The 19,705-nt window shown below is 37.8% G+C and overlaps 1 protein-coding gene across 1 annotated transcript in view; it reads left to right on the forward strand.

Moving 5' to 3' along the window:
- LOC148940850 (multicopper oxidase 3-like) overlaps nucleotides 1-19,705 on the forward strand; it is a 125,738-nt gene that overhangs the window by 49,805 nt on the left and 56,228 nt on the right. The window contains exon 5 of the mRNA XM_089105696.1: nucleotides 15,470-15,738. Within this exon, the coding sequence (XP_088961822.1) occupies nucleotides 15,470-15,738 (269 nt within the window). The remainder of the gene's footprint in view (nucleotides 1-15,469; nucleotides 15,739-19,705) is intronic.

Below are 19,705 nucleotides of genomic sequence, written 5' to 3' on the forward strand. Positions count from 1 at the left end.
ATGACAAGAGTGAAGTTACATTATACTGTAGAAAATGTGACCCTGACTTTGCAGCCAATCAAGATCAATATACAGTGAATCCAAATGATTTACCAGCATTATTGGTTCACGTCAGTTGCCTATACACCGAAGAAGAAGAAATCTAAAGTGAAGAATAAAGACATTGTTGTATATACATTTTTTCATTTGTTAATAAACAAACTCACATACATTTTTTAAGCACTTTACTCTTAGGGCACTAAAATCAATATTATACAGGTCTGAGAGGATATTTTCCACCATAAAGTCGTTCAGACGTGGATTGTCTACATAAATGTTGAGAAACTGCTTGTAAGTATAACCGCGACATCTGAATACAAAATAGAGTAGTGAATGGAAGCCACAGCTTTTAGTCGTCAGATCCTGCACTCTCTTCTGATTTTGAATAATAGCTTTCCGACTGTTCTCAATATAGTTGCTGATATGTGGTGTGTAGAATGTATAGGGTAGGCCAAGAGGATCAAAAAATTCAATCGTCTTCCTTGTTTGAAAGATGCACAGCCAATGACCTGTCTGCACAGTTGACGGACTGCTATTAACAATAATTAGGGTATTGTTGACACTTTGAATTTTTCCAAGAAAGTCCGAGGGCAGACAATAGGATTTGTATTTGGACATGTAGGGATCCATATTAAATACATTGATTATTTGACAGGTGTTCATGGTGCCAAGTCTAGTAGAACACTGCCTTTGGGAGTGATTTCCCAATAGGTTTCATATTGATTTAGCGATATTAGTGTAATGCTCTCAGCTAATTGGTCAGCAAATGTACACTCTAAACGCACACTCCCCGTACATACTATACTCATATCCTGGGTGCAAGACAAATCCAATACAATGATACCATATTGTTTTAGCAAAAATTTCTTCGATTATACCATTTTCAAATAGTTGTGAATCATGATCTAGGGTTTGCATGGCTAACTCATACAATGTTCTATAGGATTTATCAAAGGATAGATTGTAGAGTGGGATTCCATTTACTTTGCAGACAAGAGAGGAAAGCCCAAACATTTAAAATTTATATGGGCATCCAGTCCAAGATCCTATTGCACTAGCGCTTTTTACAAATGCCAAGGCCAGTTTTGACGGAATTTTACTATTGATAAAGGATGAGTCGGTGAAGGTGCATGATCCCGTGGCAATATGACGTTGATTGGTTATTGTGTGAGGAACAAGTAGTTTCATATTGTTTCCACTAGCTCTCAGTTTTTCCACTGTCAAAGCAACAGAGCTCCAGACTTGTTGTTTGCGCACATGAAGTATTGCCGAAGTGAGAGTGAGAGTCACATGAGGATTGCCAGTAAGTTCTCACATCAATATGAAATTGGATGGTGCAAGCGTCAATTTTATATCCACTTTAAAATTGGGTGGTAGCCATTGGGGTATATTAAATATTTCAAGATATATTTTTCCAACTAGATGTAATTCACTAGTTGTGGCATTTTTAAGTGCATCTGTACTATCAGTATTAGTAATATATTCGTATCCATTGGAGGTGCCTCTAAATTCCTTGTATGACTTGGGTGTCATCAGCATGAATTGCATATAGCTTGTATAATTTGAGAGATTGTTGCTTGTGCTCACCAGCATACCATTTATGTAGACACTGATTTGACGAAATAAATTATGTAATATACAATTTTCATAGGATATTCCATTGGCAAGAATTGGCAATGTATTATCGGATTTCTGGAAATTCATTCGTAAATCTATAAATGTCGAAGACATGTCCATAAAGTAGTCCTCATTGGAATAAATTTAAAAGTGGATATTATCGGAGAGGGGTTGCTGAGGATAAAATTGTTGATAGTATCCATGTTTTACACTCACATCAACATTTTCTGCATTGAATAGATTCACTAAGGAGGTGATTGAAGGTTGGGATTCCTTATGCCGTAAATAGGACATCTTAGGAAAAGAGATCTAGTTTCGATCTAACAATTCTCTATCTGGGGCTTCTTCTTGTACTGTTTACTGTGCGTGCCGGCGTTTTCCTTTTATTCTTTGACAGGGGTGATGTCTTTCGTTTCTAACTTGAGTAGACACTGATGAGTGATGCATTGTTTCTCGATCTTTTTAAACCTTTTCCTTTTTGTTTTAATCTCTCGCCAAGGGTTTGCGCACTGGACCTAAGATTTTCCGAAACACTTTTTTTAAAACCCTTGCCAGAGCTCCAATCGTATAAAGTTGAGGATGCAAAACCTGTCGCAGTCGGTACAATATAGTTTCTATCCAGAGGTAGTGCAGAGCGAAACAGCTTAGCAAACCAACTGCCAAGACCGTAGCCAGACATTGACGAGCGACCTTTGTAATAGTCCATTCCATTGCCCTGTTGTCTTGGGCAAAGAGTATCAACATAGCAGTCAATATCAGGACAAATGAATACCACTTTTCTTTTAGACATCTTGTTGTTGTTGAACGATGGGTCAAAAATGGCATGTAATCACAGCCACACCTTTTGAAATTGCTAGGGGATAACCTAATTCAGTTTTTAGTGTTAACTGACAGAGTTCCAAATAGGAAGTGTTTACGGGAATATACTGAAGATGCTTTATATTGTAGTGGTGAATATGTTCTTGATTGGTTTTTCGTTCAAGAACTCGTAGGAGGGGAACATTGCTATTGCCAACCCGGGATGTTTCTACAAATGAGGCGTAGAGAAATATACAAGTGTCCGTGGAGAAGGCAGGCGGGTAGTCAGCAAAAATGAAATTAGCGTTTCCAGCACTTTTACCATTGATCATATTGAGTTTAAAGCCAAGAACATCTTTTAGATTATCATTGAGAATAACCTTTTAATCGGCAATGGGTGAAATAATGTAGATCTTACCCTCCTCCTTTGAATAGTTGAAATGAAAGGCTTCTTTCTTATGAGCAGAAATTCCTTTATTGATAGAACGACATAAATCATTCATACAGGTGAGTTCTTCTTAGGGTAATTCAATATATGGATAATTCATCCCATTGATCTTTTGAATTTGTTCTTGATCTCCTAAGGGTGGGTGCCAGTCATAGGGTCTAATTTTTATATCATATTTACGATCTTTTCTCAGGATATCATATGTATTTTTGAGAATACAATCGTCAAGAGGCACTTCATACATGCCGTCGAATTTGATGGTAGGGGAGAGTTTCGTCCACACATCACTTGTTCTATTCAGGTCATTATAAAGAGGGTCGGAAACATTGGACTTAAAATTCACATAGAAATAATTGGGCAGTGTCAATATCTTCAACACTAACCCAAGAATCAAAATCAGAGTTGTATCCTAGCCAGCGAACAAGCAACTGTCTCTTGCCCCTGCGAGTACGACTCTTTAATATCTTTTCAATTTGATAAAATTCACTAGTGTTTCTAACTTTTTGCAGTTCATATTCATAAAAACCACCGAGAATCTCATCATCTTTGGTGTCTCGCAGTCGATATGTCGTGGGTGTATTGTCTTGGATTTTGGACACTTTAAAAAGCTCAGTGCTCCATAAATAATTCCCCTTTTCAAAAATATTGGTGCTTCTGTTAATTCGAACAGTATCACCAACATTGAATTTCTTCTTTTTCTTCTCATTACCATTGGAATATTCTTCCAGAAAAGCATCAAATGTATTTTCACTGCAATGAAATTCCCGAGGGCTTGAGTTGGACAATAATCGATGAGGTTGTGGGTTATATATTTGCATGATTTTATCTAAATCATGAATAAAAGCAGGTGTATTTTTCAGTGTACAATATCTTGAAATTAATAGACGAATCGTTCTTATCAATCGTTCAGCCAATGCAGCCTTTATCGGGCTGTGACTATGATAAAGTGTTGTATTATATTTCAATAGAACCTTTTGCACATGGGGATTAACAAATTCACTACCACGATCCGATTTAATTTTTCTATCGCAATACTGTTCAAGAATACTTTCTAAAGCATGAGCAACTTCAACACCTCTCTTTGATTGCAATGGGACGACATAGGCATAGCGACTAAAGACACTGATTGCCACTAGAATATATTTGTAGGGTCCATTGTGACGCCGTTGAATCACGTCTAAAGTGAAAAGATCAGTTTGCATTATATGCCGAGGGAAAAGGGCTTTAGTTTGTCGATATTGTTTGCCATGAAGCCTGCGATTCCGATGCAGTGTGTAACTCGATTCATTTTCTAGATACTCTTTTGCTTTTTTAATGTCTTGCCATCTATTGCAGAGGCAACTTTAGAAAGTGTTTTGGGGGAACTTAGACTTCATGCTTCACCAATATTTTCATAGACATGCTTCAGAACTTCAACCATTTTGAACGCAACACGTAGTGTAATGTCCACTCCCCTTTTGCACACTGGAGGGCGATTCAATCCGTCTTCACTTTTGACTAGCCACAGGTGTTATAAAATCATTACTGCTACTGCTAGCATTTTCCAATGTTGAATCTTCTTTTTTTTAAATGGTGGTGGTGTTGGTGTTATTGCAGGACTATATTCTCTTACTTTCTGTAGAATTTGCTTCTTGCCAATAAGACTTTTGGGGAAGTTTGATGCATTTAGAAAGGTATATAGATTATTGTCAAATGATAAGAGTCCTTCACGATTCGTCATCATATCACAAATTAGATCAACTAGATTATAACTTTTCCCTGAATTATAATTCGTTTCCCTGTGCTGTCAACTTGAACTTGATCACCACCAGTTTCCAACATCAGATATGATAATAATCTTTTACTCTGTTCTCGATAGGTCACAGGCAATAGGTTTCCGATTGATATCAGTATGGAATTTAATTCCTTCTCTTTTGATTACACTGCTGAATCTTGAGATGTTTCGCGTTTAGGAGGCTCTATGATGGTGACGGCGGGTCTTTTACGATAAGGTCTATGTTTGTCAACACGTCGCATTACATCTTGAAGTAAAACAACCTTTTTATCATCAAAAATATTCTCATCGTTAAAGAATTTGCTTAGATTGTCTTCAAAATGTTCCACGGGCGAGAGGACAAGTTCAAATGGCGTTAATTTTTAAGGTTCAGCCATCTAGAGAAAAATGTTTACAAGTCCTGTAATTATTGGCAGTAAAAGTGTAAAAAAGCTACCGCCAGATTGAAGGAGACATTTTCTTAAAAAAAAATTTTCCCTGGTTTTTGCAAGCCAAGGCGCGTACAGTGGAACGATGTTGCTTTGTCTGTTGTCTAACACCTTCTGGCAAGTGTACATTGCCCTCAGTTAAGTTTAAACAAAGTTCAGATATTAGATTAATGAAATCATTGTCAACACCATGTTTGAGTATGGCCTTCCTGAGTGGAGGTTTTGAAATGCCTAAAACAGAAAATAAATGCCGTTGTTCGTGTAGTTTCTTCAGTGTCATGATGGCAACTAATAGCTTTTTCTACTGTTCACCGGAAGATATACAGTAATTTCTTTGACGAAAATATCTGTGACTACACCTAGATCCTCGGGTGTGCTCTGATTAAGATCTAGCAAAATGTAGCCGTAGGGCTTATTTGTCGCCTGAGTGTACGCTGGGAGCAGAAATTTGGGGGCGCCGGGGTATATTTGCTTATTGAGAGTTATTAGCGAGCTAGAATAACGAACAACTCGGTAGATAATATAGATGGTGCAATTCAAAGCAAGGGTTCTCATACATTTGATTTGATGAAAGAAATTGTGTATAACTAGGGTTATAGATATTTGTTCACGATGAGAACAAACACTGAACAGCTTCACCATTTCCTATGAGAACTGTTCAATTGATTCGGTCAAATCATCAATAGTCAACCACCAGTTTGGTTCAATACTGTTGAAAACACCAATTCTCCGCACGAAATGTATTGGTACAGATGTGGCAATAGCTTTTATTTTATCGTAGGACTCCGGCCAAATACTATAGCAATAATAAATTTTCTTTGGTTTTTCCAAAAATATTTTATTACAATTTTGAATTATTTTAGCTAAAAGTGTCGTTTTCCCAGACATTGATGGACCACACAGAAACGATCTGAAGGGTGATTTGAATCTATACATAGTGATGGTGATGCTGTTGACAACACTCAGGCTACAGCTAAACGTAAGTCATTCATGTTCATTGAATAAGTAGTAATTTTTTCATATATCTATCTATTCAAGAACAACAAAAACAATATTTCATTCATTTATTCGACATACGAACTTTACTTGTTCAACAAGAACAACATTTATTGAACAAAAACACTTGTTCAACAAGAACAACATTTATTATCATAAAAACACTTCTGTTCAACAAGAACAATATTTATTATCATAAAAACATTTGTTCAACAAGAACAACAACGACACTATATGTAAAACAACACTTATTGTCATAAAAAACACTTTTTGTCCAGCAAGAACACTATTTGTACACACACATCTTTTGTACATTAGCACTATTTGTACAACACATAAAAAAACACTAACACGAACATAAATAGCACAGTTGAACACTATGAATTTATACCCTCCACCCTCCGGGGAGCCGCTGGCCAAAGACCGGCCGCGGGCGGGACCCCCACCCCCCGGGAACCCCGGGCCGAAGGCCGGCCGAGGGCGGGACCCCCACCCCCGGGGTCAATGTGGAAAAAATGTATACAATAGTCGTCGTCACTGCTGCTGCTACAGGTTGGGTTAGGTTGGAGCATTTAATTCATGAAAGGTTTAGGTTCGGGATTAGGTTAATTTTTCAGGTGAGGTTTGGGTTAGAGCATTTAATTTATCAGGTGAGTTAGGTTAATTTATCCAGACCAAGTTGATTGCAATATTCTACACATTCAACCCGGTCTAAAATTCTATAGTGGCCATGGGGGAGTACATTTACACCATTCTCGAGTACAAAGACTCTGTCGGATATACATGACATTGCATTCTTTTCCACTCTAACAGTATAATTTTTATACTCTAGAGAGCGAATTGCAAGCACTTGTGAGCACTAGGCTACTCTCTACATAGTCTCTGTACACACTCATGTTGAAATTGTTCTTTACAAAATGTGTAGGCACCCCTTTACACGCCTGCTTTACATCCCTGTTATGAGTTTCAACGCAATAAACTTTAGGACCCGGGAACACCCCATTGGATATCAAATCACTCCCCATCTCTGATTTTAACATGAGTAGTTGGCTGGGGGCCTGACGTTTCACCAACTCGGGGTAGAGGGACGGATTCCAGTTGGTGAAATCCATCCGCGAGCTGATGTGTTCCCCATTTTCTAAATACCCCAATAAATCCCCGGTTTTTACTTTTAACAGCAGAGAGAATCTGTATCTCCATAGTACACTTGAACCTCCCTGGGCCTTTGTACCTTTCCCACATTTTAAGAAAATGACAACATGAGCTTCTTGGAAATTTCAAGTACTGAACTACCTCCTGCTATATTCTTGTTCAGTACCACATTTCTCTTTTTCCTGTGTAGAAGAACCATGCTTGTCTCTATGCTCGTGAACGATGTAAAATTGGGGTCTGCAATAATTCGTGCACACTCTTGAGGGTCAGTTACGACGTCGCAACGAGACCTGTTCCGTACGCTTTCACACATTTTTCAAAAGGCTGAATTTAAAATGAGCTTGTACATTTCCTTCTCTACTTTAGTGTTTGCCCGAGAGCGTTTATCAACAAAGATATCGATAAACGTCTTTAAATAGGGGTTTTAACTGAATTGCAGGACCCTAGGTATTTTGGTGATCTTGAAACCATTGTTCACCATCCAGTGCAAAAGCACATGATGAACAACGATATTCTCTTTAGGGTCCAGATCTGCAATCAGTTTCTGCTTAGAGGGGGTTCAGTGCATCCCCATATCCTCAAACAATGATCGATTGTATTGACTTAGTGAGTTCCTGGTCGATTGATACAGGGGAAAACAAAATCTCTGACTGAATCATGAAGCGCCTATGGAATGGGACCATAAATTTCCAAGAACCATCCTTGTGGCCCATTGTCCTCGACGGTGTCAGTGTTGGGGAAATCACAAGGATTCTCAAGCCATTTATAGTTCCCACACGGAAAAGAGTAGTGAGACATTGCTGAGGGATATAACGAGTTCATGTCCAAGAAAACTGCATTTGACTTTACACCAGTGTCTCGCCCGCTTGGATCTGTTGTCAAAACGTGATCTCCATGAAAAAAATACCCACCCCTCATTGACCTTTCTACAAAAAGGTGTTGATCTACATCAGTTATCAAGCCTATTTCTTCCCTGCTAATTTTTAAAATCATGTCAATCTCCAAATATGGTGTGGAAAAATAATAGCCTATATCTATTCCAAACTCTGAATAGATTTGATCTGTGTTTTTACAGACAATATCTAACAGAGTTAAAACTTCACTGGCCAAGTAAAGTCTACAATAATCCCACCCATTTTTACAATTACCCTTAGCCCACAACTTCTTGGCAAATTCATATTCCTCGGCTGTGCATTCACTGTTGATGTGTGAATTAAAGAAAGCTTCAATTGGAAGTAGTTTCTCCTCGCTTAAGCGAGCGCCAGAACAGTAATAGTCGTATGCATATACACCTTTACATGTCAATAGGTCATACATTTCACTGTCTAGAAACTGCTGTTTAAGCAAAGAAAACTATCAAAATTGTCACTTTTCTACGCTTGGATCAGTTGAATCCATGCCTTGGGGAAAAAACTAAATGAATCTAAAACCTAGATTTTATTCAGATACGTTTGACCGTTTTTCACTACCTTCCATTTCAATTCGAGAAGCAGCAACCTCTCTGCTGATTCGGGGATGATGTTATAGGTAAATGAATGATTTATCCATGGACTATCTACTCCCCCTCCCCCCCTGTGCATACGTGCCAAAGCCGGTAAAATAAATTTTAAACCATAATTTGCATTGTGAATGAAAACTGGAATAAAAAACTGCTGGCTTACATTCACGTTGCATGATTGATGTGCTACCCCTCTAAAATTACTACCCCCTGGTGGTATTTCCTGACACAAGTGATTGTGGTCTCTAACTTTCCCCTTCCCCTCTCTTTTCCTTCTAGTCCCTTTCCCCTTATCCCCCTCTTCAAACTCCCCCTTACAAACCCAGCATATTTTTTGATTTTTAGTTGCGAGACGATCCTCTGCAGACCATAACATAGGGTTATGTGTATTTCTCAAACGAGAAATAGCGTCATTTGCAGTGCCAATTAATTTGGTCAGTGCCTTGACCATGCACTCATCCTCATCCTACGTTTCAACTATTTCTAACAAGTGTATAGTGATAGAACTGTCTCTTTGTGCGTGGATATATGATACTGCAATGGCTCGATGTTCTTTGATTCGATTCGGAAATAGAGGATCGTTCACTTCCACTAGCTTCGCCTCACAATCCAAAAAGATTTTATTGCTCTGGAGGAGGGTATTTTGGAAATTTTTAAAGCGTAAAATGACCCTATCCCCCGAAACTGTTTCCACTGACTAGTAGCCATACCGTCTACAATGCTTCATATGATTCTGTAGTTTTAAATCACTAAGAAACCGAGACAGGCATGTTGGAGAGTAGAAACATACCCCCGCCCCTTTTTAACCTTCCCAAGAACTCTACTGATGTCTGTAATAGGATTAAAATGGCCAATTCGATTGGGTTCACTAGGTGGTGTGTACAACAACCAAACCAAGTGCTTCACCATTTCAATCGACGGGCTCCTTACTGGGAGCACCACCCCCTTTTTGTTAGAGCGAGCCCCATCCTCAAAGTCAGTTTCATACTGAACCACAGTAACGCTGATATTTAAATGGGCCTTGGCCTTTTCAAAAATATCAATTGATCTTAGCGTTACTGGGAATTTTCCCTCTAAACAAGTGAAATCTACAATGGGAAAATCGGACCCCTCCTTCCCATGTACAGCCCAATATTCTAAATTTTTCTTTGTGGCTTCACGTAATAGAGGTCGGAAAGCTGAAGTGAGGAAGGCGTACATGAAATATTTTTGGCCTGTTTCAAAACAGATTCGTTGAACGCCTTTGCAACCCTTTAAATCTGGATTATACTTTAAAAATATAGACCCATCAGACACCCCACCTGCCCCCCTCTGAAAATAAAATCTTTTATAAATTTACAAACAAACAAATAAATTTTCAACAAATAAAACCACTGAACCACTCGCGTTTTCCCTATAATTCTCGAGATGCGTAATAATGTGGTCTATCCAATCCATAAAAACACCCTCAAAATTTTCTAAATGCGGATAGAGCACTTGCATATCGTTATGTACATAATGATGATAAACCTCGCTTTTTCCCTCATTTAAATAAAACACCTTTGAAACAATTACAACCTTAATTGAATCCCTACCCCCCCCCCCCCCCACAACTGAATCTGGTTTTCTAGCAGTGCACGAATTCTATCTACATATTCATGGACAATTTCTATAGGGCCAAATACAAAATTACCCCCCATAAGTGAAATAAAAGGGTCCCCAAAAGTTGCAGTGTAAATGACTATCGTATTTAAAATTGAATTTGACAGTTGGAATTCAGCAAATGTTATAAATTGAGTATTGTCTCTCTCCCCCTCCCCCTCTTGTATATTATCACCACCCTCCCCCACATTGTTCAATAATAGGGTTGTTCGATGCCACTTCATTAGTTCAAAGTGTGTTCATGTAATCAGTGGGGGGGAGGGTTCCCTGTTAATTCCTGGGTAAAATCATCTAAAATCTGTAAGGTGTTTGGACTTAGCAAAGGTAAGTCCCCCTACTCAACTGCGCTATTATCAACATTAAAAAAATCAGTTAAAAAATTGTCAATATTATCTGGTATTTCAAGTGAATTACCACTCCATGGTGAATTGTTGGAGAGCTCCACAGGCGCGTCTTCTTCTCCAACTGATGAGGACGGCGACAAACAAAATGGTACCAATACAACCTATAAAAGAAAATAGCTTATTTTCAAAGTGTCTAAATCACCCTATTTTTTAAATTGGATTATTATTTAAAACGCACTTAGTAGTAGTAGCAGTATGCACATAGTAGCATTTAGTTAATTCACTGTTAACTAAACCCTACTCTATATATTCTGAAAGTTCCAACTTAATATAAGATATTTACAATCTAAAAGATAACATAGTATCTTTTGATTTTGTTCAAACACTCCCTCAAAAAATTTCATATTAATGCTCTTTATCTGCTTTGAAAAAAAACAGGGGTCTTTACTTGGTAGTCTAACTCCTTCAGGCCATATCTTCTCATGATATACAACTCTTTCGGATAGAAAATTGTTTTTATAATATTTGTAGAAGCAAGATTAAGCATTCGTTAATAAAGCAATTTATATCGCAAAGATTTTGCTATTTATTATGGGAAATTATGTCTGGAATATCGTGCCCTTTTTGGCTTCACTAAGAGAATTCAGCTGGCTGAATATATGCAATAATTGACATGATTCAAAAGGGAGAACTCTATATTTCCTTTGGGAGAAAAATGCATTTTAATATCTTTGACACGCTTTTACTATGTTGAAAAATGATGAAAAGAATGGCTTAAAAAAAGTTAAAAAAAGGGCTTACTTCTAAGTCCCTTAAAACTCGGGGGAAACTATAATATTCTAGTGAAAAATAGCATTATTAGTTTCAAATGGCGAGATAAAAGCTCTCTAACAGTAAATTAGAAATTAGCGAAAAATATTATTATGAGGTTCAAAAATTGCGAAGATGTCTGCAGTAGGCAGAGAAAATAAGGTGATAGGAAAGATTAGAAAAGAGCGGTTTCTTTGACAAGCAAAAAAATTACATTATATTTAGGTATCTCCGAGGGGAGGGAGCAGTGAAATTTAAAATAAGGGGTGTGGGGGGGGATTCATATTATAGCGAAAATAACATTTTAATGTCTTCGACAAGCTTGTATTAGGTTAAAAAATATTTTGTTTAGATATTTCTATAACCTGGTCCTGAATAATAGAAAAATGTGAAAGGACAAAAGTAAAGAGTAAAAGGCTCTCTAACAGCTAAATAATAGCTTATTTGATTGAAAAAAATTTACTCACGTCTTCAAATTGATCAAACACTTGACAGGAAACTGGAGGCTTGGACATTACACGATAGGGAGCCATTGGTTGGTCTATGACTTGCCTGGAGAGGCCAAACCTTCTATCTTGCATGGAAGGCTCAGCACTTGACGGAAACAGTTGAGGAGAGTACACTGACACTTGACGGGGAGCTGATAGCTCAGATATTACATGAGAAGGAGCCTATGTTTGACCTACGGCTTGTCTTGAAGGCCCGAGCATTGCAGCTTGCACGGAAGGCCCCATAGCTAGACTGGGGCTTGAAGGGGGCACATTTTTGGCTTGTAATAGGACCACAGAAGGCCCCGCAGCATAAGTGGGGTTCAAGGGAGTAGCATCTTGTCCGTGTAGGGCGGGGATAGTTACTTTCTTGCCTTGCTCATGGAGTGCAGATGGACCTGGTAAAGCATGAGGGGGGATAGATGGGGCAGTGACATCCCTTTCTTGTATAGATGTGATGGCGGTGGCGATGCCACTGGCTTGTACGGCGGGGTTCACCATATTATGAGAAGCCGCTCATTCTCTTTTCGTTTTTATGCCAGGTTGCATAGAGGCTTGCGCGGGGGCTGCCTCACCCTCTCTTGCTCTCTTTGATGGAGGGGGCATTCTTCAAAATTGTCCTTGAAAAGAAGAAAAAATTTAGTATTGAATAATGATTCCCTTTTTACAGAAGAAAAATTAGTACCCCCGCCCCTAACCATAATTTTGTCTAGAAAGCATTTATCGCAAAGAAGCCCTCCCCCTTTTCAGTAAAGCAAAAAGTGAAAATTTGCGAGAAATATACTAGGCTTAGAAATCAAACGTTTTTATTACACAACTTGTGAAAAAATAAATCTTGACAAACAGTAGTCTGTAGCCTTAGGATAGAAATCAATGTTTCTATTTTTACCATTTAGAAAAAAAATTAAATGTTCCAGTATATAAGATTTAGATTAGATAAAAAAGATTGTTAACACACAGCTTATAGGCCTAAAATTTGCGATCATAGTTAAAAATGCTATTCAATTTACGCATAATATAGTCTTCATGAAACCCCCAAAGACTTTTCTTTCTAGCCTTGTGTATCAAAGTTAAAAAACAATAGTTTTCACGCTCCCTACTGGGAATATAAAAGAAAATTTATCGAAAGAAAGCTAGAAATTTTTTTTTAAAAACATGCCTAGAGAAGTAACGCATATATTTACACATTATTCCTCTATGGTCAAAGGTTTATATAATTTAAAAAGACCTGCGCTTCAGTAAATCTTCTCATTGTAGCTATGTATCTTTTTCTTAAACCCATCCCCCCCTCTTTTACATAATATCCTAAAAATATTTGTTAGGCATTAATTTTGGAAATAACTCGTTTCTCTCTTCCATAGAAATATGCAAGCTTAATAAACAGTAATCTCTTTCTGCGTGAAACTGTTTTTAATTTGACGGAAAAAAGTATCATTTTTTTCAAGGGAAGATTTGCTATTCAAATTCATAAGGATTTAGCAAAGCCAGATGTACTTTAAAGGGTTCAATAATTACACCTGTTTAAATCTTTTGCGGAAATGCTTAAGTCAAGCCGTAGTGGCTTAATAGCTAAGTGTTGACAGAAAGTTGACTGTCACTTTTAGGTAAATTTATCAAAAACAGAATTATTTCCAATGAAACAATTAAAGTCGTAAACAGAGGGGAGGGGTGATGGTTTACATGGTAAAAAAGAGTGTATTTTACGCTTTCTATCGAGTATAAACATCATATAGTGGAGTTTGTATTGTGGAGGGGGGGGTATCCCCTGAATTTGAATTTATTGGAGTGGAACTATGTAAAATGATTTTATATGGAAATAAACTAACAAAATTTACTAAACTGAACTCATATTATAAATCGATGTAGCCAAAGTTTCCAACTCGTCAATATTCGATGCTTGTTCCATTGTGTCTTAAAACTTTATGAAAAATTAATCATAACGCATGTCTGTTATATACAAAATCTCAAGGAGGAATTGTGATACAATGGGAAACCTTACAAAACTTCCCTGACTGGCTCAGAGAGATACACATGATCCTGTTCCCTAGACTTGATCCATAAATTCTCCCACCGATTATGTAAACCAATTTCTCAGAAATTTACTTCCCCTCGTGTGGATCAATACATTGTCTATGTGGTTAGAATGCAATGCGCATGTGCAAACTTCGCCCCGGAGTCATTACACTTAAAAACAACAAATAAATCGACCTTGAAGAAGGGGGCATTGACCCCATTAGACTCGATCAATAATCCTTGAATAAATTATAGCCTGTCAGCGTTAGACTCAATTATAGATGGCAGCACGGTGTTCGTCCTGGAGTTATTAGGGCTTCCCTACTAATATCCTTTTTAATCATTTCATGAATTGCAATTTTTTAAGTCATTTTACGCTAATCCTATTTTTTACATGGTATAGACATATAAAACCTTAATTTCGAGGGAAATCGTGAAAAACATGACTCTCTCTAAGTCTTTGCCTCCAGCTTTTACTGAGCCTCTTGTTTTAACAGACGTCATAAACGTGTTAATTTATATTAGATTTTTGTATTCCGACCAAAGCCAGCACAAGTTTTGGCGAGTTCCAACCTCCTTTTTTCTATGCCGCCAACAACAGCTTTTTAAAGAGTTTGAAGCAGGCAAAACCCGTTATTTAGGTCCATTTCTATATTCCTTGTTGAATACCAATATTCTTGTTAGATGTCTTTCAGCTGTTTAGCTATTCGCGTAGTCCAATGATTTTTTATATATTAATCGGTATCTAGTCAGATAATAAATAGTACTGGGAGGTCGGGCTTCGCCCGGGCCCTGGCACTCGACATGTCACAGGCTTGTATATAATTAATTCTTGCTGTCGCTTGTCTTCTAAAGTCGCAATAATTTGAACTTATTCTTGATGAAATGGCGTCACCATAGGTTCGATGCAACCACCCTCAGTGTTGACGTGAACAAATTTGAAAGTCTGTATTTGCGATTTATGCATTGTCATCGCATTTGCCGGTCGAAGCGGAAATTGATTTTGTTGTACTGCACTTCCAAGTTGACTTTTATTGAGCTCGAGCGTAAATCGAAAAATGTGAACTTCTTTTTCAGTGTTTTCCCTATTAATTATATTTGCAATAAGAAAGATATCTACAGATTGCAGCTTCCCCCCTCCACTTAAGATAGTTTTTCCTTGGTTTTGAATTTCAAATATTTTACTATTTGTGTCATTTTTTTCTCTATTACACTTTGAGAAAATGAAGTTTTTTTCTATAATTTGGCAATTAATGCTATTTGCTCTAGAATTTTCTAGCAAAACTTACTTTTGCCATATTCGAAATGGATTTTTCAGGCGATTCTTTGTACTCATGCTCCTACAATGTAGATTAAAATTTAGAGTTTGAATTTCAAACCAAACAAATATAACATAATGCAAAAAAACTTGTTTTTGTCTTAGCCATTCAAAGAGGAGACGGCATAGCTGGCCCTTTTATCGTTCGACAACCTGAAGATCCCCACAAAGATCTTTATGATTTTGACCTCTCAGAACATGTTTTTATCGTTGATGATTGGCTGGAGGATCTTAGTATGACTGAATACGCATCAGCTCACCATGGTGAAGGACATTTTTCAAGTGGAACTATCCTGGTTAACGGGAAAGGTCGCAATTATTCAGAAGGAAGAGCAGAGGTTCAGACCCCACTTTCCAGATTCACAGTTACAAAGGTTAGAGTTATACGAGTTGATTTAAATTTATTCATTCACTTTTGTTGGCTTATTCCATGCTTATCATATAACAATGTTTGAAATAAACTTATCAGTCACTATTGTCCGTGGCTCATAAGATTTTTTAAGAAAAAAGAAAAAGTAAAGAGATTTCAGCATGTATATAAATATTGAGCTAAAAAACGGTACTATTATCATTAGTATATCTGCATATTATCTGTAGTTTTAGTAACTCCACCTTGGTAGTGGGGGAAATGTACTGTATATTCCATATCAAATGCTTTTTGAAGGTTGTGCTTGCATTCTGCCAACCACAATAGTTTTTAAAGCTGACAATCTTACGCTTTTCATTGCATTGCAAATTTCAAACAAAATTTACTTATTTATGCATATCACTTGTTTAGTTTAATTTGTAGATGTGTATCGTTTGTGCATAAAAGTGTGTATTTTAAAGTGCAGTCCTTCTGCACTTTAAAGTACAGAATTGCTGCACTTTTGTGGTCTTAAGTAACCTATGTAACCATTCCACAACCAGTCCTTCTTTTGACAAAAATATTTATTACCCAGCCACTCTATAGTCACAGATGTCATAGGCAGCGCGCTAGCGCTGCCTAAGTAAAGAACGATGTGGGCACAATGTGTTGCTTTTAGGTTGGTTTTTTTCTCCATACCCGGGCACTTCGTATCGTAGTAGTTGTCGTAGAAAGTTCAAAAAGGGCTCATTCGATTGCCAATTGGAGTAGCTAGTGCCCTTTTTAATCGTCGAAAGGGATTGGAGGGCAACTAACCCCCCTCCCACGCCCATCATTCCCCCAAACGCATCCAATCAAAATTTTGAGATAGCTATTTTGTTCAGCGTAGTTGACTTCTAGATAGAAAGTATGTTTTTGAGGGGGACACTCCCCTACAACCCTCGGGGCAAGGGTTTTAAGTTAAGGGTTTTAAGTTTCAGTAAAGTACAAATTTTGTTCGGGCCTTGGGAAGGCATAGGGGTTTTGCGTCCAACTAGTAGAAAGCCATCTTATAGTCCGACGGGTACACCATATATGGGCATAGAGTCCCTAGGGAGAACACCTGTGCTGTCAGTCCCGACCCCACACCCAATATGGGCATAGAGTCCCTAGGGAGAACACGTTACCGAGAAATGTCTCCGGGCAAAGTTTATTAATGTCTTTGATGTATTTCCAAGGAGAATTGTCTCCGGGGCGAAGTTTATTAATGTCTTTTGAGTTCTTCCAGGAGAATTATTTCCGGGCGAATGTTTTGATCTTAGCGATGAAGAGATTAACGCGGGAAAGGGTTTCCAAGTAATTTCAAATCTGACAGCGCAGGGATGCCAAAAACAAAAGAAACACACAGAAATTACGTTTAGGGGCTATTTGGGCGAAACTGTTTTAGACATTTTAGGGAATTATTTCGGCGAAACAGTTAGAGACATTTTAAAAGATGATTTTAGAAGATGTTTTAGAAGAGGATTTGAGGGTGAAACTCTGTGGTCGTTATAATACACAAGTTCCATTTGAACAGTGTCGTGAGGTCCCTACCCCAACCCCAAAGGGCTCAGATCCTCCAACCCCAACCCCAAACGGCTCCGATCCCCCTAACCCAACCCCGAACGCAGCCCCCGGTCCCCAGAGGTCCCCCCGGCTCCCAAAGGGCCCCCGTCGTCTTAAAGGTACCCTGAGCCCTCATTTCTTAATACTTTTTTAAGGCTTTATTATATCTTTTCAGAACAAGTTATTTTCTTAATGTCCATCCTAAACCCATTTTACAAGTCCAAATGGGCGAAACCGTTTTAGACATTTTAGGGAATTAGTTCGGCGAAACAGTTAGAGACATTTTAAAAGATGATTTTAGAAGATGTTTTAGAAGAGAATTTGAGGGTGAAACTCTGTGGTAGTTATAATACACAAGTTGTATTTTAACAGTGTCGTGAGGTCCCCTACCCCAACCCGAAAAGGCCCCGATCCCCATAACCCAACCCCGAAGGAACCCCCCGGTCCCCAAAGGTCCCCCCGGCGTCCAAATGACCACCCCGCCCCCAAAGGGCCCCCGAACCCCCAAAGGCCCTCCCGAGTCTCCAAAGAGCCCCCTCCCCATTTTGTTAATACTTTTTTGTGTACTTGAGACACAAAAGGGTCCCCACATTTCAAAGGGCTTTATTAGATTTTTTTAGAATGTCCTTCATAAACCAATTTTACAAGTTGAAGTAGTTATCTTTTTCACCACAACTTTACTTTACGACTTTTTGCACACCCCAAGATCAAGCAATACTTTTCAAAAGACATTTCAGAACAAGTTCCTTTCTTAATGTCATTCCTAAACCCATTTTACAAGTTGAAGTAGCCATCCTTTCCCCCATAACTTTACTTTACGACTTTTTGCACACCCCCAGCATCAAGCAATACTTTTCAAAGGCATTTCAGGACAAGTTCTTCTCTTAATCTCCTTCCTAAACCCATTTTACAAGTTGAAGTACTTATCTTTTTCCCCAAGACTTTACTTTACGACTTTTTGCATACCCCAACATCAAGCAATACTTTCCAAAGGCTTTATTATATCTTTTCAGAACAAGTTCTTTACGTTATGTCCTTCCTAAGCCCATTTTACAAGTTGAAGTACTCATCTTTTCCCCAGAACTTTATTATAAGGCTTTTTGAATACTCAAACATCAGGCAATACTTTTCAAAAGGCTCTATTATATTTTTTCAGAACAAGTTCGTTACGAAATTGTCTTCCTAAGCCCATTTTACAAGTTAAAGTACTTATCTTTTCCCCCACGACTTTACTTTACGACTTTTTTCCACACCCAAACATCAAGCAATACTTTCCAAAGGCTTTATTATATTTTTTCAGAATAAATTTTTTCGTAATGTCATTCATAAACCAATTTTACAAGTTTAAGTAGTTATCTTTTTCACCACAACTTTACTTTAAGACTTTTTGCACACCCAAGATCAAGTAATAATTTTCAAAAGACATTTCAGAGCAAGTTGCTTTCATAATATCCATCCTAAACCCATTTTAGAAGTTGAAGCATCCATCCTTCTCACCCACAACTTTACTTTACAGCTTTTTGAATGCCTCAACATCAAGCAATACCTTTCAAAAGGCATTTCAGAGCAACTTCTTTTGTTATTGTCCCTTCTAAACCTATTTTCCAACTTGGAGTACCCATCCTTTTCACCCACAACTTTACATTACAGCTTTTTGGATACCTCAACACCAAGCAATACTTTTCAAAAAGCATTTCAGAACAAGTTCCTTTCTTAATGCCCCTTCTAAACCCATTTTCCAATTTGAAATACCCATCCTTTTCACCCACAACTTTACATTACAGCTTTTTGGATACCTCAACACCAAGAAATACTCTTCAAAAGACATTTCAGAACAATTTCCTTTCTTAATGTCCCTTCTAAACCCATTTTCCAACTTAAAGTATCCATTCTTTTCACCCAAAACTATACTTTACAGCTTTTTGGATATCATAACACCAAGAAATACTTTTCAAAAGACATTTCAGAGCAAGTTCTTTTCTTAATGTCCCTTCTAAACCCATTTTGTAACTTGAAGTACCCATCCTTTTCACCCACAACTTTACTTTACAGCTTTTTGTATACCACAACACCAAGAAATACCTTTCAAAAGGCATTTCAGAGCAACTTCTTTTCTTTATGTGCCTTCTAAACCCATTTTCCAACTTGAAGTACCCATCCTTTTCACCCACAACTTTACAGCTTTTTGGATACCTCAACACCAAGCAATACTTTTCAAAAAGCATTTCAGAACAAGTTCCTTTCTTAATGCCCCTTCTAAACCCATTTTCCAATTTGAAATACCCATCCTTTTCACCCACAACTTTACATTACAGCTTTTTGGATACCTCAACACCAAGAAATACTCTTCAAAAGACATTTCAGAACAAGTTCCTTTCTTAATGTCCCTTCTAAACCCATTTTCCAACTTA

This window comes from Artemia sp. Qi Xiang Cuo, chromosome 19, assembly GCF_049724085.1.
Source record: "Artemia sp. Qi Xiang Cuo chromosome 19, ASM4972408v1, whole genome shotgun sequence".
NCBI classification, from domain to species: Eukaryota; Metazoa; Arthropoda; class Branchiopoda; order Anostraca; family Artemiidae; genus Artemia; species Artemia sp. Qi Xiang Cuo.